This window comes from Numenius arquata, chromosome 11, assembly GCF_964106895.1.
Source record: "Numenius arquata chromosome 11, bNumArq3.hap1.1, whole genome shotgun sequence".
Classification (NCBI taxonomy): Eukaryota; Metazoa; Chordata; class Aves; order Charadriiformes; family Scolopacidae; genus Numenius; species Numenius arquata.
The window spans coordinates 34,548,967-34,576,850 of NC_133586.1; the positions used below are offsets into that span (position 1 = coordinate 34,548,967).

At 43.3% G+C, this 27,884-nt stretch overlaps 1 protein-coding gene across 1 annotated transcript in view; it reads left to right on the forward strand.

Annotated features, from left to right (window-relative positions):
- Positions 1 to 246: 246 nt before the first annotated feature.
- The window catches only part of ERGIC1 (endoplasmic reticulum-golgi intermediate compartment 1), a 61,056-nt gene continuing 33,418 nt past the window's right edge, over positions 247 to 27,884 (forward strand). The window contains exons 1-2 of the mRNA XM_074155518.1: positions 247 to 389; positions 23,109 to 23,170. Coding sequence (XP_074011619.1) covers positions 247 to 389; positions 23,109 to 23,170 — 205 coding nt within the window. The remainder of the gene's footprint in view (positions 390 to 23,108; positions 23,171 to 27,884) is intronic.

Consider the following 27,884-nt stretch of genomic DNA (forward strand, 5'->3'; position numbering starts at 1 on the left):
AGGGCCCTCGGAGCTGCAGGGCATCGAGGGGCTCCTCGATGAGGGGGCTGTGGGGTGCTGAGGGGACCACCCGGGGCCGTGGGGCGCTCCGCGGGCCCTAGGCAGCTGCCGGGGCGGCGGGCTGTGGCGCGGCGAGGCCCGCGGGGTACCTCCCACCAAAGGTGCCCGCCGCCCCCCCCGGGGTCCGCCGCTCCCGCCGCTGCCCGTAACCCGGCGGCGGAAGCGGCGGCCGGCTCCAGCCGCCCAATGGGCTGGTGCTGCGCGGCGGCGGGGCCCGTCACTTCCTGGCCCTGCAGCCGGCGGCAGCGAGGCGAGAAGCCGGGGCCGGGGGCGGCGGGGCCCGCAGCCTGCCCGGGGCCCGCCACCAACATGCCCTTTGACTTCAGGAGGTGAGTGCGGCTGGGCGAGCCGCCCACCAACACCCCCACCCCCCCTACACCCCATCCTCGGCGGGGCCGCCGCCGCCCGACCCGCCGCCCCCGGCCCCGCCGCCCCCGGCCGGGGCAGGCAGCGCGGGCGGCGGTGGGCGCTTCCCGGCCGGGAGCACCCGCTGATGAGAGGCCGCCCCACAACAGGGAGGCGAGGCCCGGGCCTGTGACCGGCTGCGGGCGAGGTGAAACCCGGAGGAGGAGGGAGGGAGGGACGGAGGGATGGAAGAAGTAGGTCTGGGCAGGGAAGGGACGTGGGAACTGGGAGGCTCAGCCCAGCGGGTGGCTGTTATTGTATAAGGCTGTTGTGCAAAGCACAAGGGAGGTGTGTGGAGTTTCGGGCTCCCCCGGAGGGGTGGAGCGGCGGGGCTGAGGGCTGCGGGTGTCGGGGTGAAGGTGCTGGGCCCCATCTCCTCCTGACAGGTCCCCAGGTTCCTGCAGCAGCGTGAGGAGGTCGCTCCTTATGGAGAGGCTACCTGTGATAAAAGCAGCATGCCATGGCTGTCGGATGGCCAGGAAACCACGTCGGCCCCTCCACCCTTGGTTTTGGCATTTTTGAGCAGGTGTGAGTTGCAGGATTTGGCCTGCATCCTGCCAGCCAGAGCAGTTTCAGGTACCAAAGCAGAAGCGAAAAAGAACCCTTTGACTCAAAGGGAGCTAAAATAGTAACTGTGGATTCATTTTCCTTTTGAGCCATTCCTGAACCAAAGATTTGTAACTTTACAAATTCCTAGATGCTATGGGGAAGACGCATGGATGAGTTTTCTCATGTAGCTTTTACTCAAACATTAACATTACAGTAACAAATACGTAGTTTTGGGGAATTGAGAGATACAGTTGTTGCTTGATGCTTCTCATGTAGGACCGTCATGAACCATACAGTTGCACCCCTTTGAGATGACGGGGAAATGGTGATATGGCAGGTTTTTAGTTCTCCCAAACAAAAGTTGTGTTATTGTATTTTTGCTGTAATTCTAAATCAGGCCTCTCATTTACACAGGCTGACAGGTTCTTGTGTGTGATCCATGGGGCACTATTGAACATGGAGGCAGTTGCTTCTGAATGAAAACTTGCTGAAGCTGGAAACAGCATCTGCTGGATCATGTGGGATCTGGGGCCCAGAACCCTATTTCTGCTTTTGTGTAAAATTTAGTAGAAAAATTCTTCTCAGCTTTGGAGCCATTCTGCCAGCTGCAAATCCCGTTGCTGTCTATTTTCAGACTTGTACAATACATGAACAATAAGGGATCCTGGGTTGTGGCTGTCACTTTGTAGTAGCAGATAAAGAAAATGTTACTTCAGATGTCTTTGGAAATTTTAATTTCTGTTGGGTCTCAGCATATGCATGTGGAAACACTGGCCCACCAAAAGTAATCATCTTCAGAGACAGCACTAGGGATTCACTTTGGAATGGAACAAAGACGTTAAGTAAAGGCTGAGTTGAAGAGTTTGTGTTAATGAGTTACAAAAACATAGAGGCATCAGTTCAGATCTGCATTTTAAAGATTCACAATTGCAAATAACTCCTTTGTCATTCAGATTGAAGGATTAGAAATAGACACTTCAAAGCACCTTCTCAAATAATGTAAGATGAAATTCAGCTCTTCTGCAAAGATGAATTTTTAAAAGACTGCCCTTGATAACAAGAATTTTATATTTAAAGGTACAGAGAAATTAATTGTTACATGCAACAAACCACTTTCCTCTTTTAGAAGCGTGAATGGAGTTCAGGAACAAAATTTTTGCAAAGGTTAGAGACTGTCTTTTAGCTGTTGTGGTTTTTGTCCATTGTGCAGTCAGTGGAACAAAATCTGTTGAGGTTGGAAAATGTTACTGTTGTAGATAAAGTATGATGCATATATTAAAAAAATGTACAGTTACTTCCTGTCAACTATAGAACATACAGTACAATACTCTTAGAGAGATAAGGTTACCACATGCAGTAAGTTTCTGAATGAAGAGGTGACGTTTTTCATGATATAAAATGCAAGGTTTTTCTTTCAGAGTTTTCAACTGGATGTTCTCTTTGGCAGGTACAGTTTGGCTCCCTGTCTTTAGCACACACTTTAAAGTGGGTGTTATGCCTGTGTATGATTAGAGGGTTGGATTGGTAAGGAACTTTTAAAATTGCCCCTACATATCTTCTAGAGTACAAAATTCAGAGGTTCCAAGTGGAAAGGCATTGTGTTCTTCTGGAGGCCACAGATTTGAGATGTGTGTTGCTAATGCATCTGAAGAAATCACTGTCCTTAACTGCTCTGCTGGGGCATTTGGGAGGGCAAGATCTTTTTTTGTTGTGTCTTCCACTCACTTAGAGATTTTATTTTTGTTATTTTAGAGTGACAGGACGTTGACAGCTAATACCAGTTGTAGAGAGGGGCATAGTGGATCAGCGAGAAGTTTGGGAGTTGAGCTCTGTTTCCACACAAAATAGCTCCAGGAGGAATAGGTTGCCACAGTCTCATCTGGAGAAGATAGAGACACAAATAACAGCAGCCCATGATCAAAAAAGCCCCTATCTTCACCAACTAAAAGTCAAAGAAAGCATTTCTGTCCATATAACTAAATCTCTTTCCTGTCTCCTAGACTTATGGGTTCATGTTTGGCCAGACTGAAAAACCTAAAGTTCTTCATGTGTCTTAGAAGTTGTCTCTATGGGTCCGAGGCATATTGGTTGGTATCAGATGAGGAAGTAGTTTGTTTTCTTACTTGTACTATTTTGTACTGTACTTTTTTTTCTGTAGGACTTCTGTTTACTTGGCTTATCAGTGGTTGCCTTTACTAATATAAAACACATTTAATTTATAAATAAAAGAATATTTTCACAGTAATTTCAAGTGAATAATAATTATTCTGTCCTAAGTGTTTTTAGGATTTTAATAATACTTAGTACTTACCTAATGCTTTTCATTTTTCAAAGCATTTCATTCGCACTAATCTCTACAGTCCTGCTGTGATGTTGGTAAGGAACCAAGTTTTCAGCTTCCAGATTGGAGCCTTCAGCACAGGTCTGTTTAATGCATGTCACGAGACACCAGCCCTCCTACAGAACTACTAAATCAGTTTGTCTTTCCGGAAGGCCTTGTTCGTTCTTATTTTTTAAAACCTATTTGGCTGCAAGAGAGAGACAGATTGTTCCTTGTTGCCTCTCCCCCCTGGTTTGTTAGAACTTGTGTCAGCAAAGCAGCTTCCTACCTATTTTACTGGGGATTTTGACTTAGGTCACTGGAGCTGAAAGGGTATTTCCCTCCTCGAGCCTTTAAGACACGGTGTCATCTGCATACTTGCAGCATCAGTGGATGGTTAAAATCATAATTAGATTAAACTGTAAGCCTGGGTCATCTTGAATGGTGATTTTGGGCCATAAGGTTTCTCACACGTTGTGCGATGCGGTTAGCAGGAGGCTTAGCTTCAGCAGCAAATGCCAGCGCTGGGTTTTAGATTGCTCTAGTGCTGAGAATTACAGGAGTTAAAATGAAGTAACTCCTGTGCGCTGGATGTGGACATGGTAGAGAGAAACGTTGCTGCAAGGTCTCTTGAATCTGTTGGCTTTTCTTGGCACCTGCCTATTTGCATGAAGGAGTTGCTGATGGCTTGGTAGCAGATACTGGCACTTCTGAACTATTTTGGTAGTGTTAACTAATTAGACTGAGAAAAACTAAAATAGACTGCTCTGAAATCAAGTTTTTGTTCTACTTGTGGACAATTCTCAGTTGTGCCCTGGCCACCTTTTTGGGCATAGAGTGGCAAATATCCGTGAATCCTTATTTTTGGATTTAACTGAGAAATTCAGAATTTATTTCCCATGATTAATCATGGTGATGTTTTAATTAGGTCTTTTTTGTTGTTGGTTGGTTGGGTTTGGTTTTTTGTTGGCTATTTTACAGCTTGATATCCTGGATGAAGTAACAGTGTGTTATACGTGGATTTTGGAGGTCATGGGAAAGAAGCCAGGCTTAGAAGGGATTTAGATTTAAATGCTGATTTACAGTGGAAGTTCTTTGTGGCAAAGACTCTTACTCCATCTGCACAGTACAGTGGACCCCCACAGTCAGCTGTTCTTTGGCATATCTGTGATAAAACATAGCTTTTAGGTGCATATTCTGGTTCAGATATAAACAACATTTTTGTTGTTTCGGGACACAGGCAGGTCTTTGTTTCAGTTCCTGTATTATTTTTTTTTAATCAAATTGTCCAGTCTTAACCGAAGCTGACACACTTCAAACCTTATTGCTTTTAGGAGAGGCAGTATGTTTGGGTTTAATTTAGACCTAAGAGTTGTGATGGCTAATAGGAAAACTGATGCTCAAGATGTCTGATCTGGCAGAGGTGTGAAACCAGTGATAAGAGACTGCTTCAGCAACATCAGGGAGGTCTGTTTGCCCGCCTTCAATTTCTGACCAGATTAGTGAGGGCACACCAGTAGATTGGAGGCGATTTGGAGTCTAAGGAGAAAAATCTTTTCCGAATTAAGCAACCTCTTGGACAGCAATTTCTCATTCGCTTGTAAGCCTAAGGAAAATAGCTTTATCTTAGTCTTCAGGCTTAGGAAAAGAAGAAACAAAGCTGTCTTTCATAATCCTACCATTTTTCTTCCGACAGGTTTGTGAGGGTCACAACTTAAAATCTTCCTGTAACCCCTCAAATCTCTCTTAAACTTGTATGGGATTTGTTCAGCCTGTGTTTGAATATTTGCCAATTGCTAAGCAGAAATGGTGACTACATGATGTTTTGGCACTGCCTAATAAATATCAAATGTTAGTGGAAATGTACATGTTTGCCCAGGAGTTTTAATTTGGAGTCTCAGCCAGCTCTGCATTTCTCATAGGATCGTGGTGCTCTGTGCTCCATCCACCTGCTTGCTCTCTCCCAGCACCGTGTTTAACTAGCTGTTTAATTAGCTGCATTAACACACACTAGTTCATTTGACAGAATTACTCACTCAACTTACTTTAACAAATGAGATCATGGTGCCTCTCCTAAGGAAGGTACACGGTGGTGATAGCAGCAGGTAGGTGTGTTCTTGGCTGAAACAGCGCGGGGAGAACAAAAGAGAAGAAAAAACAGCTAAGGCCGCTGGTACGGCTTCTGAGTAGATGAGTGGTGCCTAATGGTTTGTGTGTAGCAATGGTATATCAGAAGGGTTTGCGTGTGCCCTGTACTAAGCTGTGCGTGGTCACACTCACTTCCACGGCCGTAGTCACTGCCACTTGTACAATGATTTTGCTCAAAATCTTAAATCCTGTTTGTGATTGAGCTGGTAGCCATCGCTTCCTAAGTTAATGTCTCCATTTATAACTAGTGTCTGTAACATTATTCTGTGTTGATTAGATAGTCACCTCTCTACACTTTGCAGGGTCCTGCACTTTCTCTCTCTGGCTGCTGAAGCGATAGCTGGCCGCTTCGGAGCGCCTGGTAACTCTGCAAGCATATTTTCATCTTGAACTGCAGCCACGTCTGGCAAGCATGTTCCACTTCACATTGTGCAATGTCGCTGGTAAACAAGCCTTCCAAGTGGTATTGCTGCCACCTTACGTAATTACCAAAGTTGATTTTGGTGCCAGGCAGTACCATGACTAACTTTGTTTCGACAATAGCCCTTTGAGGGCACCTGAGAAATTATTCTGCAGTCACAGCAGTCAGATGGGCGAGCAGAGTTGTACAGATAGAGTCTATTGATGTTTATGCCACAAATGACTGACTATACATAGCGTGCGTGTAAATAATTCTTCCTAAGCCTCCCCAATGCATTATTTCTCTAAAAATATAGTTGGAATCGAAAACTTTTCCTGAGTAAGTACAGAAGTATTAAGGTCTGACTTTGTAGGAAAGTTTTGTATTGTTCCTTCTGAACTTTAACTGTCCTCCTTTGTTCACTTGTTGATGACACAGATGCTTTCTTCATGCCATCATAGTTCATTGCTGTGAAAATGACTGATTCACACTATAAACAGAGTTGAAGCAATACCACCAGCGTGGAGTGAGAAGCTGTGGAAGTTGTTGAGCTTGTAATTTGAAGTGTGCCTGTGTATTTTTTAAGCATGTAATTCAAATGGTGGGGGTGGTGAGAAAAGAATAGTCTTGCATTGAAAGAAGAAATAGTGGAATCATCTGCTTTTTTTGGTCTTCTATCCAAGCACAAGCCCTGAAGTGTTGTCTAGGTATTCCTGTACTGAGCCAACTGCTCCCAAAATGGAAAACTTGTTCTGCCAAAAAATTATTAACTACAATTTTGCCACAATCTACGAAATCTTTCTGATGCTGAAATGTTGCAGCATTTTAGTAGTGATCATGGTAGACACACACACACACGCACACACACAAAAGTAGGGCCTGCAGTTGGCAGTGCAATTGGCTGCGTTTGAATTGTGTATGATTGGATGTTGGCTTTTTTGTTTGGTTGGTTTTTAAGCATGTTTCCAAATGAGAGATATCTAGTTTAATCCAGAGAAGCCAGAAAGATAGGCATTTAATGGAAAAGCCTTGAAAATTCTATGTTAATATGGACGCGCATATATTACTGCTAACAGGATTTCAGGCAGTCATGGTGGCTTAGTATTTATTTCACAGTCATATCCTAAGGCAGATCACTTGCCTCCCTAATTGCTGTCCATTTCTGTAGACCACTGTGTGCTGTGAATAAAACAAGGTTGGAGAGCCTGCTAAAACACCAGTACAGCCAGTAATGTAAACATGACTTGTGTTTTCTGATAAAGATGAAGTCTCGGAGCCTCACTCAGATTCCACGTAACTCTAAATCAAATGTGACCCTAGTGAACTGCAGTCTGAATCTGGCTGCTGCATTATAACAGGTTATATCTGGACTAACAAACACTGGAAAACCTGATTCCCAACTACAAGTTGCAGCTCTGTCTTAGGTTCGTATCATTCCTGTTTTTGTAGTGGCGCAGCATCAAAACGGATGTTTCTCGGAAATTGAGTCAAACCCAGTAACTTCACTTGGAAACCAGATGATGCATTTGGGTTGTACTTGCTTGCGGGTAGTACAGTTATATGCAACTAAAAAACAGGACTGAATTGTAGAAGCACATACAGAAATTCTCCTCTCCTTAGACTGGAAATATAAATAGGAGAACCTGAGCTGGTCACTTCAAGTTTATTGATATAATTAGGTTAGATACTGAAGAAGTACAATATGTTTGAATCCCTGCCAGATGCTCTGGGAAAGGGTATGGTTTTTTGCCCCTAGATCTTGTGTATTACTGATGGCTTTTGTCCTACAGAAATTGCTTTGGAGGAGAAGGAAGACTTTGTGTTGTGTGTGCATACAGCAGTGAACGCCATTGTCTACTCGCTCAAGTCAGGGTTCTGCTATTCTTAACTCTTTTAAGCTTCAGGCAAGTAGCAATCCCTTTCTGAGCCTCAGTTACTGATATTTTTCACGGGAACTTTACTTTGTTCACTCACTTTGCAAAGCAGTAGCTGAGCACTTTTTCCTCAGAGTGGTTTTCTTGGCCTGGTCCAGCATGAGATGGTGAGTCTAGCAGACGTCCAGGAGTTTCCATTGTTAGTACGGAGAAATCTCTCTGTCATGCGGCAGGGTATGGATTGGCCTGTGTGCTTCTGAGGGAAGCTTTATGAAGATAGAGCTATTTTCTTCACTCCCCTTTTTTTTTTTTTTTCCCTTCTGCAGATATCTGTTCATGGGGGGTAACGGTTTTAAACTGAAAGGGGAGATTTAGATTAGATATCAGGAAGAAATTTTTCACTATGAGGGTGGTGAGACGCTGGAACAGGTTGCCCAGGGAAGCTGTGGATGCCCCATCCCTGGAAGTGTTCAAGGCCAGGCTGGATGGGGCTTTGAGCAACCTGCTCTAGTGGAGGTGTCCCTGCCCAGGGCAGGGGGGTTGGAACTCGATGATCTTTAAGGTCCCTTCCAACCCAAACCATTCTATGATTCATGCTGTTTTGTACAAATCCCTGATTTGTGTGCTGTCCTAGTGCAGCTGGGCCTTAAACCTCTCCGAAAGCAGCTTCCACAAATAAAATTTACACAGTTCGGATGCTAAATTAATCTTACCAGATCTTGTTTCAAGATGTTCAACAGTACAAGGCAGAGACAGAGTTTTAATGTCTTGTGATTCCTAGAAGCTATGGGAAAGACTATTGTACGACTCTTCTTTTTTTCCCTATCTGTGTCCTGGTTATGCTCTGAGTTGTGTGTAGGTAATTTATTGGAAATCACAGTCCACGTTTGAATTTTGTTCAGTGCCTGCTAGAGATCAGGACTTTGTGTCTGAGGGGAGGGCTGAGGAGCTGGCGACTGAGGCCAGTAGCACTGGCAATACTGGGAGCCAGCAGGTATGGGCGGTGAGATGCAGCCACAGGAGGCAGAAGAACCCTGACCTGGCAGATCTCGAATTTGGAAAGGAAGAGATGTTCAGAACTACGGGGAGGGGGGTGTCACAAAGGAGGGAATAGGTGAGGGATGGCGCTGGAGGAAATGTCAGGGGGACTGCAATGGTGGGAGGTGCTGGGGCGTGCTGGGGACCTGCAAGAGCAAGAGTCTCTGAGCTTAAGGGGGATGAAGGCTCTGGATGGGAAGGGATATGGTCTACTTATGACATTCAAGTATCTGAACAATTTACTTACTTTGAGGAGCAGCCTTATATGTTTAATCCTGTTCCCTGTTCTCTCTGCCTCCATTCTCTCTTTCTGATCTCCAGGATAAGGTACTACCACTCAAGTAGTCGCTCTTGCTTTCAGTCCAGCAAAGGGCTGGATCCCTTTAAATACCAGTCCCCTTACTTGAACATTTTTTCTTCGTGACACTTTTCTCCTGTTTTTATGAAGCAGAGTATAGTTTGCTCACTTTATTAAAAATACATTTCTCTTCCATCCTTCGTTTTGACACCTGCTTCACTGCCTGAAAGGAAATAAAAAGCTTGCTGGCAAGACTCCACCATTGAGTATCTGAGAGTATAAATACTTTCCTCCTCCTAATTACCTTTGAAATGTATTTGAGCCTAACATTTTATTTTGAAAATAATGTGTTGTACCGCTTCCTCTCTTCATTCTTCAGTGTCACCTAAAATAGTTTGCACTTTTGGCGTATTTCAGCAATAGCAATTGCTGTGTATTCCTGGGCAATAGAGAACAAGCTTCTTACGCACTGAAAGAATAAGAGCACAAAATTTAGAACATGATTGACAAAAAGGTATTATGCAGGACAGCACAATGGAGTTGGGGAGGTTGGCAGAAGGGAGAAAACGGAGAACTAGCTCCTTGGAAAGAAATCAGTTTAAATGGGAGCAGAACGTGTTCATTTTTTGTGCCCTCTTTCTGCAAGCGTTGTGAGGATTCATAGTCTTTTGTCCTAGAAATAAATGGGTTTGGATTTTGTTTTTTTGTTTTCCTATACAAGTCCCATACCTGCTAAGTAACTAGCAGCCCAGATGACATAATGCTGCAGAGGCTGATGCCTCCGACGTTCTCTCAGCCCTTTTCTCTAAATGTCCAGTTACCCAAAGGCTGGATTATATAATGAATGACAGTCCTCCTGGCTAACCTTGTTTTCTTGTTCTCAGTGCTCCTCCTTGTTTCAGAAACTTCCTCTGTTAGTTTCATTATGTTCTTGGAACTAGAATTAAGAGGGAGGAGCTGGCTGGCAAGGAAACCTATTCCTGCATTTCACTCCTGGGCTTAGAAGTGTGGAGAGTCAGCAGGTCAAAAAAAAAAATATTTGGAGAATCATGCGTTGAAAATTGGTGTGATATTGTAAGTGAGAAGTCAGTTGTGCAGAATTCAAAAATTCCAATCTTCACCTGCTTGCAGTACAGATAAGCTAGTTTAAAACTACATTAACTCCTCCACCTCCTTGTCCAGTCCTTCCCATATCGGAGCTTGCTCAAAGTAATTCAGGATTAAACAGTTTCCAATGGATTGTGAAGCCTTGAGAGTTTGTCCATTAAAGCTCAACTTCTGCAGTATGTGTGTTAATACGCTATTGTGTGTAAATGAGGACTAGCTGATTACTTAATGATGTTTGTATATTATCTGCTGTTACGCAGGTGTTAATCTTATAAAATGTGTTAATAACTGCTTGGCATTTATGAGTATCGGTTTATTAGTCTTGCTTTGAATCTGTATTTGCATTTGGAATTCACATTCAGGGCCAAGCTTTGGTATTTGTATATTCAGTGTTTACTTTCCATGTGAAACTTAGATTAACAGGATCAATTCTTTTACTTTCCACATGCTTTCCACAAAGTTTGTATCCCAATTCACAAAGCCATCCCTGATCAAGATTGTTCATAAACATGCACTCCAGGCACAACCCTGTTACTGAACCAAGGCTCAGCTCTTGCACTGCACATCCAGTTTTTCTTCATAAGTGCATCTTCCTGGAGCTTTTCCTGTACAGACCTTCAAAGAAGTTGGAACTTTTATCAGTAATATTTTGTATTTTTGCAGAATTTTTCATCTAGATTTCAACGTGCTTGATGAAAAGTGGGCAAATGTCACCAGGTGCCGCTCTGCAAAATGGAGAAGCTGGGGAAGAAAGATTTAATTGACTGGAACAGAAATTATGCAGTGAGTCAGTGCTGGGAGCAGAACAGAATTCAGGTCTGCTGGCTCCTACTGGTGCATCCCATCTGCAGGATTACAGTGTGGCTGTCCCAGAAGCTGTCCTGAGCTGCTCTCTGCACATTATGTTCTCATCTGCCGGCAGACAGGAAACATAGAAATTTCATTTAAACAAAGAATTAACAATCGCAAAATGTAGTGCTCAGAGTCAGTACTTCCTATTTTCTTCCCCTGCTGCTGACTTCTTGCCATTGTTTTTCCATTCTTGAACAGGGTGATAGATTTTTACCTACTTGTTGGAAGAAGAGTTATTACTTTTTATCTGTGCTGGATTGTGTAGGAGCTAAGTGTTCTTGCAGAGTTGTCAGAGCACGCACTTGCTTTTGGATGGGAAGAAAAGCCGCATGATCTAAAGAATGGATTTCAGAATGAAATCTCTAACTAATATTTCTCCATAAAATTAGAAAAATTACCGCTTCCTATAAATGTATAGAGGATGGCATTAGAATAAGACACAAATAATCAAGAGAATTAGTTCTGACGGAGCTTCTACTCTGTAAATCTTGCCATTTGATTTTAGTGCTCTTTCCAGTGTCCCTGAGAGAAAGAGAGTCTCCTGTGTTCTGACGTTACACTGGAGGTTCAGGTACCTTCCCGCTCTGTCGTTGAGAGGTCTCCAGTGCTTTTACTCAGGGGTTCCATCTTCTTTCAAGCCCATGCTTTCCTAGTTTAGGGACTTGCTCCAAAATCCTAGTCAGACCAGGTCTGACTTTTTTTTCTAGCAGCTTTCAAGCATCTGGGGTATATAATCCAGCACAAAATTGCGAAGTAGTCTCCTGTGTCACCTCTCCGGCCGTCTGCTCATTCCTCTGCTCTCTCCCAGGGGAGTCTGATGATGTCCAGCCCCTCTCTGGGTCACTAGGCAGAGGGGAGTATTGCCCCAATTGTTCCTTGATCATTGTTGTCCCAGATACTAACTGTTCTCCAGGCTACCATCTTTAATGTTGATTATTTCAAACACTCTGTAGTTAGGCACATGGAACCGGGCAACTGGTCTTTAAGGCCATCTCTGCCTACCCTAGGAGTCAGCCTGCTGTTACACTGTTGAATAAAATCAATTAAACAAGTAAAGAGGTTAATCGTTTCTCTCTGGTCCTGGTCACAATAGTTCTAGGTATGGTTTTAACACCTATGAAAAATAAAGTCCCCCCAACAACTTCAAACAGGTGCCTGGGTTTTTATTTTTATTTTTTAAGTGAATGGTCTTTTGTTAATCAAAAGAGCACTATGTGTGCAAAGCTGGCTCAGCTCTGCTGTTTGCTCTACCTTTACATCTCCCTCAGCTTGAACAGCAACATTGAAAACTAAATTGGTGGGTTTAGATTTATCTATTATACAAAAGTAACAGCTTTGTTTTTAAAGATCTTACTGCGAGTGTGTGAAGTGCTTCGTAGGAAGGGACAGAGACAGAAAAGTACGCTGTCTGTTAGAGACACCTCTCTGCGTTTGGTGGAGTGAGGGTGTATGTATAAGCCTGCTTGTTTTTATTTTGTGTTAAATGGCCTCTGAAGAGGTTATGGCTACTGCCGTGACCACCTAGGGCTGGGTGCCTGGTGGCTTGTGCTGTTCCACTGGTGTGGTTGTCCTGCTCCTACTGCCCAGCTTTCAAAGGCTGTTAAGGCAACTTTGTGGACAAAGTGGAGATGAATTGTCCCAAAGTCATTATTTGAGAGCGGTGACCCAAGGAAGCAGGGGAGCAGTTGCTGCCTGTTAAACAACTTCCTTTCTTAGGCTCTTAGCTAAGTGATTTTTTTTGTTGTTGTTGTTTTTTAAAATCTTTTTTTCTAGTAGCAGGAGTATTCTATATGCTGTCATAGTTTCTCTTAGTTTTACTAGCACCTTGTAATCTCTTTTTTTTTTTTTTTCTTTTAATGTCTGTCTCAATTGAAGAAGCACCGAGAGATAAAGTCCCAGGGCAGCAATTTTTCCCCTTCTTAGTCTAGTAGCTACAGCCTGATAATCTTTTTTACTTCCTATTTGTGTTGTGGCATATGGGTGTGCGGATAAGGAGTGCCAGTTACTGGGTGTTTCAGTGGGTGCTCTCTGTAAGCCAGCTCTTTCACCGAGTTGCTTCATGACACCTTTAAAACACGTTGGTGAACACAGACCCGTGATACCTTGAGCTGTTGGGGAGGCAGGTTTTCTCTTATGCACTTTGTACTTCTGATTCTTAAGCTTTGGTTGGATGATGGACTTCTCTTTGCCTGAGCCGTCAGCAGATGGCAAAGATACAAATGCTCCTTGACACAAACCAGCATGCCTTTGGTGGGAAGGTTTCTCTAGAAATACCAGTGGGTACTGCTGGAAGGGTGTTTCCCTTCTGCCATTAGTCTCCAGCCTGAATGATCTTGGTCTGACAACAGTGTCTCCATAGCTTCCTTTTAGAATCATAGAATGGTTTAGGTTGGAAGGGACCTTAAAGATCATCTAGTTCCAACCCCGCTGCCATGAGCAGGGTCACCTCCCACTAGACCAGGTTGCTCAAAGCCCCATCCAGCCTGGTCTTGAACACTTCCAGGGATGGGGCATCCACAGCTTCCCTGGTCAACCTGTTCCAGTGTCTCACCACCCTCATAGTGAAAAATTTCTTCCTGATATCTAATCTAAATCTACCCTCTTTCAGTTTGAAGCCATTATCCCTTGTCCTATCACTTATCCCTTGTCCATATCACCTTGTAAAAAATCCCTCCCCATCTCTCCTGTAGGCCCCCTTCAGATACTGGAAGGCCACTATAACGTCTCCCTGGAGCCTTCTCTTCTCCAGGCTGAACAACCCCAACTCTCTCAGCCTGTCAGCTTCACATAGAAGATATCAAGTAGAGCCTCTTTTTTTTTTCTCTCTTTTTTTTTTTTTTCTTCCTCTTTTGTTCCCCCCTCTGCCTCCAAGCTACACTATTTTTGGGGGACAGAAGAAAGCTTCTGAGATAGACATGGCAACTAAATTCTGATCTCTGCTTTGTAACACCAACCTCTGCTAAAGTTTTCCTGGAGAGAGAAAATGGAGTCTATTTGTGCACAGTCATCTTTGAATGTCAAATGGACTTAATCCAATTTATATTTGTCATGACTGAGTTTCTTCCTGCTTCCCATGTCCTCCTTATAAATGATAAAGCATTTTATGCAAAGTGAATTGCTGGATTCTCAACTATAAGTGGTAGCTCTGCTAAGAGCCTTAATAGCAGCAGGTGTTGAATGAATCATGGTCCGTAAACTCTTCTGTTGTCTCTAGGGATGCTTCTTCCAGAGGTGGTAGGAACAGTCACATTTGGAAAGAAAGTTGTGTAGTAGCCCGTACTGTGGACTGGTTGAAAACTCTTCAGAGCCATCGTTCCATTTCATTTCATGTGCACTTAAACACGTTTCCTGAAGTGGGGCTGAGGTTGCTCATTCTCCTCTCCCCACTTCACACCCACCTTGGTTTCCTGAACTGCTAATGCACCTCTTCTGTCGTGAAATGACAAACTTAAAAATAGAAACAGCTATACAAATCTTGTTGGAAGAGCTGGTTGTCTGTCTCTGCATCAGATCTGTAGCTCCTGTGGGGAACCAAATAAAGGTGACTGAACCAACCATCTCTGATGTTTGAATCATATGTCTGTAATACAGCAATAAAACAGAAATGTTCGAGGAGGCAAATAGGAAAGAGTAAGAGGAAGAACAAAAGTGTAGAGTGACAAATCACAAGGTTATGTCCTTGTCTCCAGGGAAAATAAATCCTGCTCAAAGTTAAGGATGATTCGTCTCTTCAATGGCAGCTGAATAGAAATAGTTATTTGTCTGGATTCACTGATGTCTATATGAAGTAATTAAAGAGTCTGGTGTAAATCAGAAGGATGTGGCCTAAAAATGAAATTATTTAGAATGTCTAAATGGTAGATGCTCTCAAAGAAGAGAAGACACAAGATGTTTTCTAACCTGTTATCAGACAGAGGTGCCTCAAGATTACTTTTGCGGAAGATGAAATGGGTACCTCCATAGGCTTGACTGTCCAAGGTTATGTTTGGCAGCTGCCTTATCTTTGTGTACTTTCCACATTGTATGTAGTTTTCATCAAAAGCAGTCTGGGGTTGTTGTTTTGAATGAATATACGTTCCTAGAAATGCACTGTGGGGCAGAGTTGTTTCAATACATGTGAAAAAAACCCACCACCAGTATAATTACCAAATACAGTGCTTTATCTTCTTTTGACAAAAAGCACCTTTTTTAAGAATGAGTTTCTTAAAAGTTAATGTGTCTAATCTGCATGGGATACCTCAGTGCTGTTGGATTTCTTGAATGTGGCAAGTGCAGTGTGTGTAATGGTAGAAATTCTCTCTTCTACTTTGTAATTCTATTTTCTGTTGAGTAGGTAATGAATGGGCTTTGGAAGGAACAGGCGAGCTCTTTGTTACGTTAGTCAGGAATTGGCGTGTGTGTGGAGAAATACTGACATCAAGCCTTCTCGGATTCTTGATATTTGAGGCCTGCAGCCATACTGTGATTCACTTTTCTTTGGTTTGCAAGAAGGACTTGACAAATCAGAAAAAATAGCAGTATTGCACTTGAATGTGTCTCCAGTTTGCAGGAGCTGTGCTGCTTGCTGTTAAACTGGGTAAGGGCATTACCAGCATGCGGGCGCAGAAGCAGAAGGGGGAACAAGTTTTGCAAAATTGCTTTAAGTGGCTTGCATTCCCCTGTGCAGCAGCAAGGAAACAGTTCTTGCATGAAATTGTTCTTCAGAGAGCTTGGTCTACAAATTCAGTGTTACCTGGCATGCCAGGGTTTAGAGCTTGCTTGCTTAGTATACAAAAGGGTCAGAGGTTTTAGTGTGACACAGTCATCCACGTGTTTGAAAAGGTTCTGAAAAGCCAGACTTATTCCTGCTTTCTGACTTATGCAGCTCTCTTGGGAGCGAACTAACCTGTACTGCAGGTATGTAAATATTGTGTGAGACGAGTCACAATAGAAAGCTAAGTGATACAGCCTGTATCAATGCCCTGCAGCCTCCCACTGAAGTGCTGACTGACACTGAAGATGGGGTTTAGTAGTTCTTTGCTCCTTTGTGCTGTACGATTTGAACTTGAGATGATGTTTGACCAAGGGCTTTTGTTGATCCAGAAAGCCATCTCAGCTGGGGAAGGTGTATTGTTCTTCATTTCTTCAGACAACCAGCCTGTCCCTCTGTGTGTGTGTGGGTCATCGGTGCCTTGCCTTTGTCTTTTTCCGTCTGCACTGCCTCTTGTTTCTCAAAGCAGTTGTGTTTCTTGCCAAGAAGGAAGCCATCAGGGATAGAGTTTTTACTGACCCTAAAAACCCTTTGAGACCGTCCAGGCTGCGAGACTTCACCAGTTGGCTTTTTCTTACCTGGGTCTACCCCTGGATCTTGGAGACCCTGGGGACATCTTCCCCACACCCTTTTTCTCCTCTTCGAGAGACATCATGGTGTCTGATAGATTATGATGGAGATGATGCTCCCTTCTCATAATGAATGAGGACTTGTCCAGCACTGGGTCTCCAACATGCAGCATGTTGGAATACAAACACTGGCTCCACAGTTCTTCACATTCCTTATTGTACTAGCAACATAATCTTTATAGTATATTCAAAGTTAACTTTTGGTATCTGTACTTGATATTTCCCCCTTTGTCTAGATTAGTCAAATCTGCTGTAAAATTTTCAGTTATTTGATTAACTTAATAGTGAAGATACATTTCTGCTGTTAAATGTGGTGTTCTTGCAAGTCACTTCAAATGGAGTTATTTGTTAATGAAGCAGATTGGTTCAGCAGCACCAGGCCGTCTCTTTTTTTCAAACAGATCTCAAAGCTGCTGATGTGTAATAAAATTAAGGTAGTCGTTCACTGCGCACTGGACTCATTATTGAGGGTGAGTAATGTCACCAGGCATTAGTGACCTCAACTTCAATGTGGTATCTGCTGAAAAATAGGTGCCACTTCTAAAAACTGGTTAATACGGGAGGTGGAGAATCAAGCGTTGTTTCAACACCCACATTCTTCTGTGTGAATCACAGCCACGGACCCTTGCTGTCATGACAAGATGACATGATGTATTTACGCCACCATTGACCTGCTAAAGGTGGAATGTCAGCCATGATATTGATTATTTTTTTTTTTTAATCATCTTTGACATCAGAAATGTAATTTGCTGTAATGAATGATCGTGTACTCTAAACACCATCCCCTTTCAGTATGTGCTGCGGAAGTACCTACAGTAGAGCCAGTATGCTTCAGAAGAAAACTAATGTTTAAATATTCAGTTCTTCTGGGGAAAAACATAATCTGCCTGGAGAACTAAACCTTTTTTCATCAGTCTGTGAGCGTTAAAGCTAAATTTCTGAATCACCTGAGGGAGTGGAAAGGGATGAAAATCAACGTGTTTGCTACTGACTTACAGTGCCTGAGTTCCGTTCTGTGACCAAGTGCCACATGTGAATGTAGAGCACTTTCCCTTGGCTGCTTGATCAACTGGAATCCAAAATACAGTCCAAGAGCTGCAAACAGTCCTTCCCTTGCCCCTCGGTTAAATCAGTAAAGACATACTTTGCAGAAGGGTACATGGAAACATCCCGCTGCTGCTCGCTCCGCAGTTGTGTTTGGGTGCTCCACAGCCAGAGCTGAAGCGTCTGCTGTCTCCGCAGTGGAGATTTGTGACCTGTGCTCCGAGTGTCTGCCTCGGGTGACATGGCCAGTGCATCGCTCCTTTGTTTTCTCCCTCTTCCTCTGCCAGGGAGGGGTGGGCGAGCTCAAGGGTTGTGACAAATGCTGTAAAGTGAAGGAGGAATTAGTGTTTTTCCTTCTTTAGATATCAAAGCTTCCCTTTGCTACAAGACATTCAAATTTAACCACAATCTAGTTAGTTCTACTTACAAGTAATTTTTTTTTGTTGTTGCCGCAAGTTCTTTGCTTCTTGCCCATGAAAAAGTTAACAGCGTCTTACAGAGATGTTATTGTAGTATTTTATTGAAGCTCTTTTCAGACTCCAAAGATGTCAGGATTCTTCTGTTTGGGGAGGCAGTAATCTTCAGTGAAATATAATGTATTTATTACTTCATTTCCTGAAATATTTCAGATCCAGACTTGAAGCTGTTGAGGTGTATATAAAGCACGCCCTGGCTGGAAGCCCTGCCCGTAGCAGCTCCTGCTGAGGGAGTGAGCTCATGTCCATTCTCAGGGCAGGCATTTGAGGTATCTACTCTAGAAAAAAGGCAGTGTTTAGGTAGACATCTTCTGTCCTCCCTATCAATCAGATAGATTTGAGAGCAAAGTCAGGAATCACCCGGGGGCTGATGATGTCAACCTGCTGCGTTCTGTTGGGTTTGACCTACCATTGCCTCTGTATAGTCAGCCTTGGACGTGATTGATTGTGGCTGTCCCACTCAGATGAGCACTGCTGCATCTGCCTCTGGCTTGTTAAACACTTGGACTCTTTATGGCTCTAGGAGATCCTGAAAAGTGAACACGAAGAGCATATACTTCTGTCTGAATCAAAAAATGTTTGAAGAGGAACAGCCCATATTAGTCTAGATCAAGCTTTTGAAGTCCTTCCAATACTTACTGGTACTTGAAATCTGTCATCCTTTTGTTCAGCTCCATTGAGGTGCACCCATCTGCAATTTTACCTCGCTGTCCACTTGTGCAACTGCAATAAGATGAGACCAAACCTGTAATTTCTGTGTTTCTGGGAGGACTGTTGCACTCCAGTCCATCAGACAGTCGGAACTCTGCCTCAGACCTGGCTTAATCATGCTAAGGTTTGTGAATTCTCTGTTTGGGTCTATTTAAGATGGACCTTTTGCTGCTTTTCTTTACAATGCTGTTTTACCAGTTTGTTGGCATTCCGGTCAGGGAGGTGAGAAAGTTTTTCGTTATGTCCTTTCAGTATTGGATTGAGAAAAAAGTATTGTAGGATTCCCTCATGTTAGTTACGAATGTTAGTTCCTGCGAAACTCTGACGTTACCAAACAGCTCTTTTATTTTTCTTTGTTTGCAGCCGTGTTCTCTATTGAAAGAAAAGACAATAGATACACCATAGATGTGTCAGGAAATTCCTTTGTTAGACTGATGACAGCCTAGTTGTATCTTTAGCCTTACATTCTGGTACTGCAAGGTCCAGCCCTCCCTTTATGAGGATACCAATGACCTGGAGAAAGCTTTCTTAGCAAAAAGTTTGTGGTTTCCACTCTGCAACTATGTCAGTTGATTAACTCAAAGATATTACTTCACCTTACAAGTCTTGTCTTTCTGAGCAAAGGAACAAAGTTGCCAAAAGCTATATATAAATAAGGTGCTGGCTGTCCCGTGGAAATTGTACGTGTGCGTGCTTTGTAAGCATAAAGTCATGTATCCCCGCGTGAAAGCGGGGTGAACTGCTGCACAGTGCTGCGGGTTCAGAGAGTTCACTTAGCAGGTACTGCAAGGCGGTGAGCCTGCTGTAAATCTACACCCTGGTTTCTCATGGTCATTTCGGATATGACTACAAAACTATCAAAGTGGATATTCACAGTGTAGTACAGCGTGTCTCGCTGTGTTATGAGCTGGCTGGTGTAACCTTTCTGAACATCCAGTCTTCTGCCGGTGTTACGGTGTTACAAACCTTCCACTGCTTTGATTGTACCAGGATCAGAAATCTGTAAGGCAGCTTTTGCAATGTATAAAGAACGAGATTTATCTCTGTTCCCAGGGTACAAATACTCTTCCAAGTGACCAATGCTTTGGGAACCCGGAGGCTTATTGGAATTTTTACTGCAGGTGCTTGCAGGAACATCTGACCTGAGGGCAAGTAAAACCTGTTCCCCTTTACCATGCATACAACTCCATGGCCTCCTCCCTCATACATTACAAATCATCTGTGGTGTCTAATCCTCATTCTTTTCTCTTCCCAGGACAGTGTAAGTGATTCTCTGAAATTGCTTCGAGCTCTGTGACTAGGCAAGAAGCCAGTGGCAAAAAGAGGGGTTTGTCTACTGGAGTCTAAAAGTGAATCATATTTTCAACCCTTAGGTCTGATAAGAGCTATGGCTTTCACAAATCTCTGATTTCTTGGGGCACAGGGTCTCCTGTTACAATAAATCTTGTCAATTTCACAGATTTGTTTGAGAAGTTGGCTTGATTTACTTATTTATTAGAATTATATCCAATTAATGAGGCCTTCTTTGGCTTCCATCCTCTACTTATTGCTGGGATCTCATATCTCTTATGTCTCACAAACATACTTTTCAAGCTGTCCTTGAATCCTCTGCAATTTTTATCTTCTTTAAATTCAGAGTTTAAGTAAAAACCCTCCTAATCCAGAGCATGTGTTTTCCAAGAAGATGAATGTTCTCCTGGGATACATGCACATACCCAGTCCTTTTTCTTTTGGTTTGGTAGCCTCTTGGACTTGTATCGCGTGTCAGTGAGCAAAATCCAGCAGTGTTTGCCTCTTCTTCCAAACCTGTCTCTTGCCATTCCCTTGCTGTTAATTGTTTTGATCATTTCAGCATCCCACTGCAAGCTTAAATACCCCTGCTTGCCTTCCCTTCTGCGGCTCGAGAGAGGTTCTGGATGTCATCCTTCAAGCTTCTGTGTTCATCCATAAGATCTAAACCGGGCTTTCCTCCTTCCTCCCTACCAGCCTGTCTGCTCTTATTGCCTCTTCTGCATACGTTGTCCACTCTTCATTTGGTGTTATGCCTTAGTGTTTGTCCTTATCTAAAAATGTGTTAGTTGTACAAAACAAAGCCATTAAAGCTTTATGCAGGCCTCCTGGGTTGTTCTGTACTCTTCTTGTATGTGCCTCCAGATTGTAAGTTCAAGGCTGGGACGCTGTTTGCCTCATGTTCTTCAGCCAGCGAGCTGTGTGTGCTCACTGTGCTCATACAGTAAGTGAGCCTTAAAGTGCTTTAAGGGCCTCGTGTGACAACTGTTGTGAATGTGCTGTACCGGGCTTGCAGGGAGGCTTCAGCCTGTAAGTATAAGACCCAAGAGTTCTCAAAACTCCAGGTGAATCAGATCCAGAGACTTGCTTAAAGCCCTTTTTAGCTGTGTGTTACGGTAGTAGAAGAGAGAGGGGATGTAATGTTGCGGTAGCAAAGATGGGAAGCAGAATAGCACAGAGAGGGGGGACTGCCTTTTAAGCACATAAAGCCAGATGATAAATGTGGCTGAGAGCCACTGATCGCTTTCTTTAGTGTCTTTGCGTAATCTTAGCTTACTTAATGCCATGTAAAAATTAATTTGTGGGGTGTGATTAAAATGGCAGTCTGAGAGGAGAGAACCCTGCCATGACATCAACTTTCCACTGAGTTATTTAAAAAGATATTTTTTTTTTTAATCCTATGATGGGTCATCACTTTAAAACTAGTAAATATTTCTCATTGTAAGAACAAACTTCCTTTTATAGTATCCACATGCTGCCGTTTTTACTGAATCCAGCATAGAGCTATTTCCTATTTCTAATCGTTCACTCACACTCAGCAGCTCTTGCGTGTTCATGTGCGCGCGCTCTCTCTCTCTCTCAGCTTTTTTGCCTTGTTGATCTGTTACTGTGACTTTGGCGAGAGGACCCAGCTTTCAGCATTTAATGGGCTGTGAGCAGGAATGATCAGCTACTTCCTCTGCCTGTGAGACCATGATGTCATCAGCTACTCTGGGTTGCTTTACCATCCGCTGCTGCTGTTGCTTTGGTGTGTGTGGAAAGAATGTAAACAGCACTTTCCAGATGTTCTCAGGGCAGCTGGAGAGCCATAAATGGACTGTTTGGTTCAGGAATATTACTAATCTATTTAGGAGACAGCAGTGAATGGAGTCATAAAAACATAGAGCTCCAGTGCATACGCTGTGCAGTGTGCTCTGTCAAGTGTATCACGGTGGGTCGTTGGAATGTTTTCGTGGTTACACAGCGAGTTCAGGACCTGAGCTGGGTGGGTGAACTATCTTTATACCCGCTCTCCTTCCCTCGTTTACCCTTCCTTCCTCCAGCTTCAGCTCCTGAATGAAACACAGCAACCATGTCCTCCTAGTCTCATGCAAGACAAATGCTGTTTTGTTCACCCAGGGTGTCTCCGAGTTGTAAGTGATCTCAACAGATGAAGAGTGAAGAAAAGAAAGATGATCTAGTTTTTAAACTCTCAGTATAATATTTCATGTAGTAGGAACTACTGAATAAACCTGGGGGTGTTTCATCTTGGTGCAGTATGGAATACGAATTTGGAAGTCAGTGTCTCTCATGCCTCTGCAGAGCTGGAAAAAGCATCAAATCTCACCCACTTGTGGTATATCTAAAAAAGTCTATTTTGGGGGAGAACCAGTCACTTCCTTCTTTAGGGTGTGTGTGTGTTTTTAATGCATTAATTAATTTTTACTGAGTGGTGGAAAAACTGATGTCAGAGCTGTATTGCGGCTGGACGTGCAGGAGCACAAGCTTGTAGGAAATAATACAGCTAACATCATAAGGGCAGTGAAAGTTTAACCATGGAGAGTTTAAAATAGCAAAGCTGAGCCATATGGATATTAAAAGATATGACTGAATCAAAACAACGGTCTAATATTAAACTAGATCTTGCTGAGGGAGTAGCAAACTTCTTGGGTGAATTTTTCTTATGTATCCAGTGTCCAAGGGTAGGTTTCTTGTCTCTCAACACCTTGATTTCTGACTTTGGTATTGTCCGTTTCTGGCTGTTGCAGGATACAAACTACATGGGACAATACAGGTTGTGTCTCATTGTTTTTTTTTTTGCCAGGCCTCTTTATTCAGGGGTGTGGAGAGTATCCTTTTCCTTTTACGGTGGTCTATAAACTTGTCCAGCATGACTTCTTCCCTGGCACCTCTCACAGTTCAGATTGCACAGATCCATGACAGTAAAGCAGAGGGAGGCGGAGAAAAGTGCTGTAGAAATTGGAGCCAAAGAGCACAGTTACATAATTGTACAAAAGAAAAAGGATTTCTTGTTTTTCCTTCTCATATCCTTCTGCGAACTGAAAAAATGTTGTTGGAAAGGTGGATGGAAAAACTTCAGCATCATTCATCCCTGTGGGGACATAAAACAGGTGGAACATTTCAATATATTTCATGGCTGTTGCTTTTCCTCTTTCAGGTTTGACATCTACAGGAAGGTGCCAAAAGACCTTACACAGCCAACCTACACAGGGGCTATTAGTAAGTAACACTTCTTTTTGATGTCCTTGCATACCCCTGGTATAAAATTAAAGTTCTTTTGGCTTCTCTGTCTCCGGGGAATTTTTTTAAAGGGTTATTAAACATTGGAAAGGGTATCCTTTGTTGCTGAGAGAGCTCATTTTGCCCAGTCTGTCACACTGTACTAAACAATGGAATACTTTGCATGGATTCAGAATCTCAACAACAAAAAATAGTAAAGATATATTGTCATGAAAGGGAGCTCCTAAAAGCTAGCAATGAAATACCCACTCTGCTAGCTACTGAAGCAGCTATAGAGCTTTTTGGTAGTGTCTTCCCATGAAGAGAAGCTGTGAGTCTGCTCCAGACGCTGAGGGGGGGATGACTGCAGATTTTTTACCTCTCTTTGATAGGCATCCCCTCCGTTGGTGTGAAAAACAGCTGACCACAGTTGCATTCACAGTTAGTCTACCCAGGCGTTTGCTTGCTGAAGAGACTTGAGGAACTAAACTACTGCAAACAGAGAATCTGGATCAGGAAGGAGCAGAGTGGGTGGCAATATGTGGTGGCCAGCAGTGAAGATGATTTGGGAAACACATATTTCTCTCACAGTGTACTCAGGGGGTTCATCTGATGTTGTAGGTGGGACTGATGAGCAGAGATCTTATTTTATTGCTACTTGTCATGCTTTTAAAGAAGAAAAATTGTTTGGTCAGTAACCACCGATAGCCATCCACTCTCACTCCCGTGTATCAATACATAGACTTCAGCTGATACAAATCTCTTGCCTTGGGCCCCTTTTCCTTCCTTCCTCCTCCTGAGGGAGGCTGTGGGCTGAGTAATGCAATTTCACACAATTATGTACAGTGAGCACACTGTGCAGAGTCGTAAACATTGATCAGGTTGATCCTGCCAAGCCTGTAATTAGACGCCTAATGCAGCTTTCCTGTTCCATTGAACAGTGACTTCCTTTGATCATGTAGCTCTGCTCCATTCATCCATTCTTGTAGATGGGTCAGTAGCCTTGTATGTCATTGCTGACGTGAGTGATGTCATATCCCTTGGTGACAGCAGGCATCAAATAGAACTGAGTCAGTACCAGTGAATCAATGGACACAAAGGAAGACCCTTTGTGAGCTAAAGAAACCCTTCACTCCTTACTGTGAGGATGGTCAAAGACTGGAACAAGTTGCCCAGGGTGGTGTGGAGTCTCCATTCTTGGAGGTTCTCAAAACAACTAGACCTGGCCCTGCTTTGAGCAGATGGGTTGGACAGGATGATCTCCGGAGAGGTCCCTGCCAGTCTTAACTATTCTGCGCTTCTGTGAAGATAACACATTAAATATTTACTTTCAGAGAGTCCTTGTCCTCCGTGTTCTCCTGACCACTGAATTAGTTGTATTTTGACTCCCTTCTAGGTTTGCTGAAGCTGTGAACAAAGGCTTGAATAAAATTGTTTGCTAATTTAGAGGCGTATGAGATTTTGTGTTTTGAAAGAACACTTTGAACTTGTTACTGATCCTGCCTTCTCTTCTGTTTTGGAAACTAAGAGTTCCCACAGTGTAACTGGGCTCCCTTTGAGAATTTGTCTTGTTATGAATCACCTGCAAAAGAGTGTGTTTTAGAAACAAAAAAACCATCAAAGGCCATCCAGTGTTAGGCCTTCTGATCTGCAGTAAACAGAAGTGATAAGTCTGTTGTGGGAAGGCTTGAAGGCTGTGACTCTTACTTAAAATTATTAGCTGACTTATTTCTCTCTATTGTTATTTGCAGCTTCTCAGACCTTGAGTTTCTTCTCTAACTGGTTCTCCTTCTTTTTCTCACAGTGTTTTTAAACAGGCTGATAGAAGCTTTTAAACCACACAGGCACCCAACAAACTGCGTTAGCTTTGCATATGAGGATCTTCTGTGCAGGTTTCCTAATGGGCTTTCTGTCTGACCGAGCTCGGGACTTGTAATTTGAAAGCCAGTAATCTTGCGTGTTGTAGGAGGCCATGAATGAGACCAGCCCATTGCCACACCAGTTTGGAGCCTGGGAAGGTTGCATGATTTTGTGATAAATGCTTTAGGGAAGTCAGCTGGTAATAACATTGGGGGCTTGAGGGTAAGGGAAGTTTCTACCTCTCAAAAAAATCTTTTAGGGTCTAGTAAATACATGAAACGACTGTGGCTGCAGATGTATTTTGGCTTTCTTTAAGCCCTCCAAGTTTTATACAGCAGATATAAAATAGCCTGTAGTAGCCAATTATTAATTTTGGCCCTTCCCACATGATTTCTGCTGAAACTTTAGTTCTGTATCACTTCTGGTGCTGAGGGCTTTCTGGAATAGGAATGGATTTACTGCAGGATTCCTACAGTTGTTTTTGGATCATAAAAAGGCCCTTTTTTTTTTAAAGTTTGAGGTTTATTAGGAAAGAAGGCATAGATCAGATTACAGAAGAAAAGAGATGGAAAGTACCGGCTCTGTTCTGACCACCAGGGCTAAAGTGGCCAACTCCTGCAGCAAAGAATCAGCTCAAAGCAAGTTAAGTGTGAGGGTATTTTGGTGGAGAAGAGCAGGCGATCTCGAACGGTTCAGAAACCAACTGGAGAGTTATTGAGGCTTTTTATTATGCATGGTTTTGTAATTTTAAAAGCTGTAGTGAACGCAACATACAAGATACTTCAGATCTGTGTAGCAACCCATCCTGGTACTAAAAAATAGCAGGAATGAAGGAACCGAGAATAGTCCACTGCAGTTTACTCGAGTGAGGTTTGTATAGAACAACATGTCCCCTGCTGTGGACTTCTCTGAAAACTGTGCAGAAGTTACTCATTCCTTTTTCTCAATAGAAGTCTCTTCTTTCAGGCAACATTGCAATCCCTGTGCCACTCAGCCAGTCATGCCGTTGTTATCCCTCTTCCACCAGATGCTTGTGCCAGTCTTTACAGGCCTTCCCACCCCTGTGTAGCGTGTCCGTGATGCCAGCACACGGCCGTTCTAACAGACCTGACTAGTGTGGTGACAACTTGGCCATGTTTGGGTATGTAGGCGGCAGCAGCAGCACGTGCCCTGGCTGGCTGACAGTTGGCATCTGGCTGGACAGGAGCAGTCTGACTTCTTCAGAGAGGGGCCTGCAACTCAGACAGCTGCCATAGCAATTTGCTATTTAACAGTCGGTGTGGATGCATAGTTTGCATGCACATGTTGTATGCACACATGGTAATCTTATCCAGAAATACTCTATGCTGTTTGGAGGCTGGAGTTTTAAATACACATCAGGAAATATCAGAGTTATGATTCACATGGCAACTGTAACAAGACCCGTTCCTTGCACTTCATAGCAGTTTGCTCCATTGGACAATAAATTCTATTAATTTTATGCCTTAATATAGACATGGATCCACGTTCTGAGTCTGTATGATGTGTTGAACACTTTGCGTTTCTTTCATTTCTTGTGGGGTGGGAAGGAAGAGTCAGGAATGTGCATAGATGAGGTACGTATCAGAAGGGATATGTACAAAAAGGTTAGGTTGTCGAAGCTAGTGTAGGAAAAAAAAAGCTTGCGAGAATTTCCCATCCTTTTGGGAGTATTGATTAGCCAACAGCAGTGTGTGCCAGTGTGTCTAACAGCAGCAACCTTTGGTGTATTGATCATGTTATCATATTAGAGTTTTAAGAAACCTCTCTTAGATGGTCCTTTGAGCTCTGTGGGAACATCGCATTGCTCTTGCAGTTAAACTAAGCTTTATGCATTAATTGTTTTATTCTGTCTGATCCTAGCCTTTAATCTACTTTTCTAAATATAATGCAGTTGTCAAATGTGGGTGGCAGGAACTGCACATTTGCATGGAAGCAAGTAAAGGCCTTCACTATGAAATAAGTAGCTGAGCACTATGTGCGTAAATTCTTACGCTGGGAACATCGTATATGCCTGCAGCTCCACACTAAGGACAGGAACTCGTATTCTGTGTCTGCAAAAAAGTTGGCTCAAGAGACAGTTTAACGCATAAGACTTTCACATGCCTCGCTCCAAAGACACCCCCCTGCCCTGAAAATGTGTAGGCACAAGAAGGGTTTAACAGCAGCGGTCATGCTAGCTAGGTCAGTGCAAATGTCCATGTAGTTTAGTGTCCTCTTGCCAGCAGTGGTCAGCAGCACATGCCTGAGAAAGAGCATGAGGACAGGTAAACACATCGCCAGTTGGCAGTTCTGAACTTCCTGAGCTAGAGGTGGGTCCTTTGTATTTAGCAGCCCTCAATGGATTCCTTCTTCAGGGCATGTCTGATTCACAGCATCACAGAATGGTCGGGTTTTGAAGGGACCTTTGGAAATCATCTAGTCCAAACCCCCAGCCACATCAGGGTCAGCCAGAGTGGGTTGACAGGAACGCATCCAGGTCGGTTTTGAATATCTCCAGAGAAGGAGACTCCACAATCTCGCTGGGCAACCTGTTCCAGGGCTCTGGCACCCTCAAAGTAAAGAAGTTTTTCCTTATGTTTAGACAGAATTTCCTGTGTTCTACTTTGTGCCTATTGCCTCTTGTCCTATTGCTGGGCATCACTGAAAAGAGTGATTCTTTTTTGAAATCTATATAGAAAATCTATATAGACTTCTTTGTTCTTTAAGCATCCCCAACATCCACAGTGGAGAATTTTGAGAATTTAGTTAGGTGTTGTGTGAAGGAAAACCTCCTCTCGTTTTTAGCCTCCTTCTTCCCTCCCAGTCTCGTACTGGAAGAGACAGGGAGTGGTTG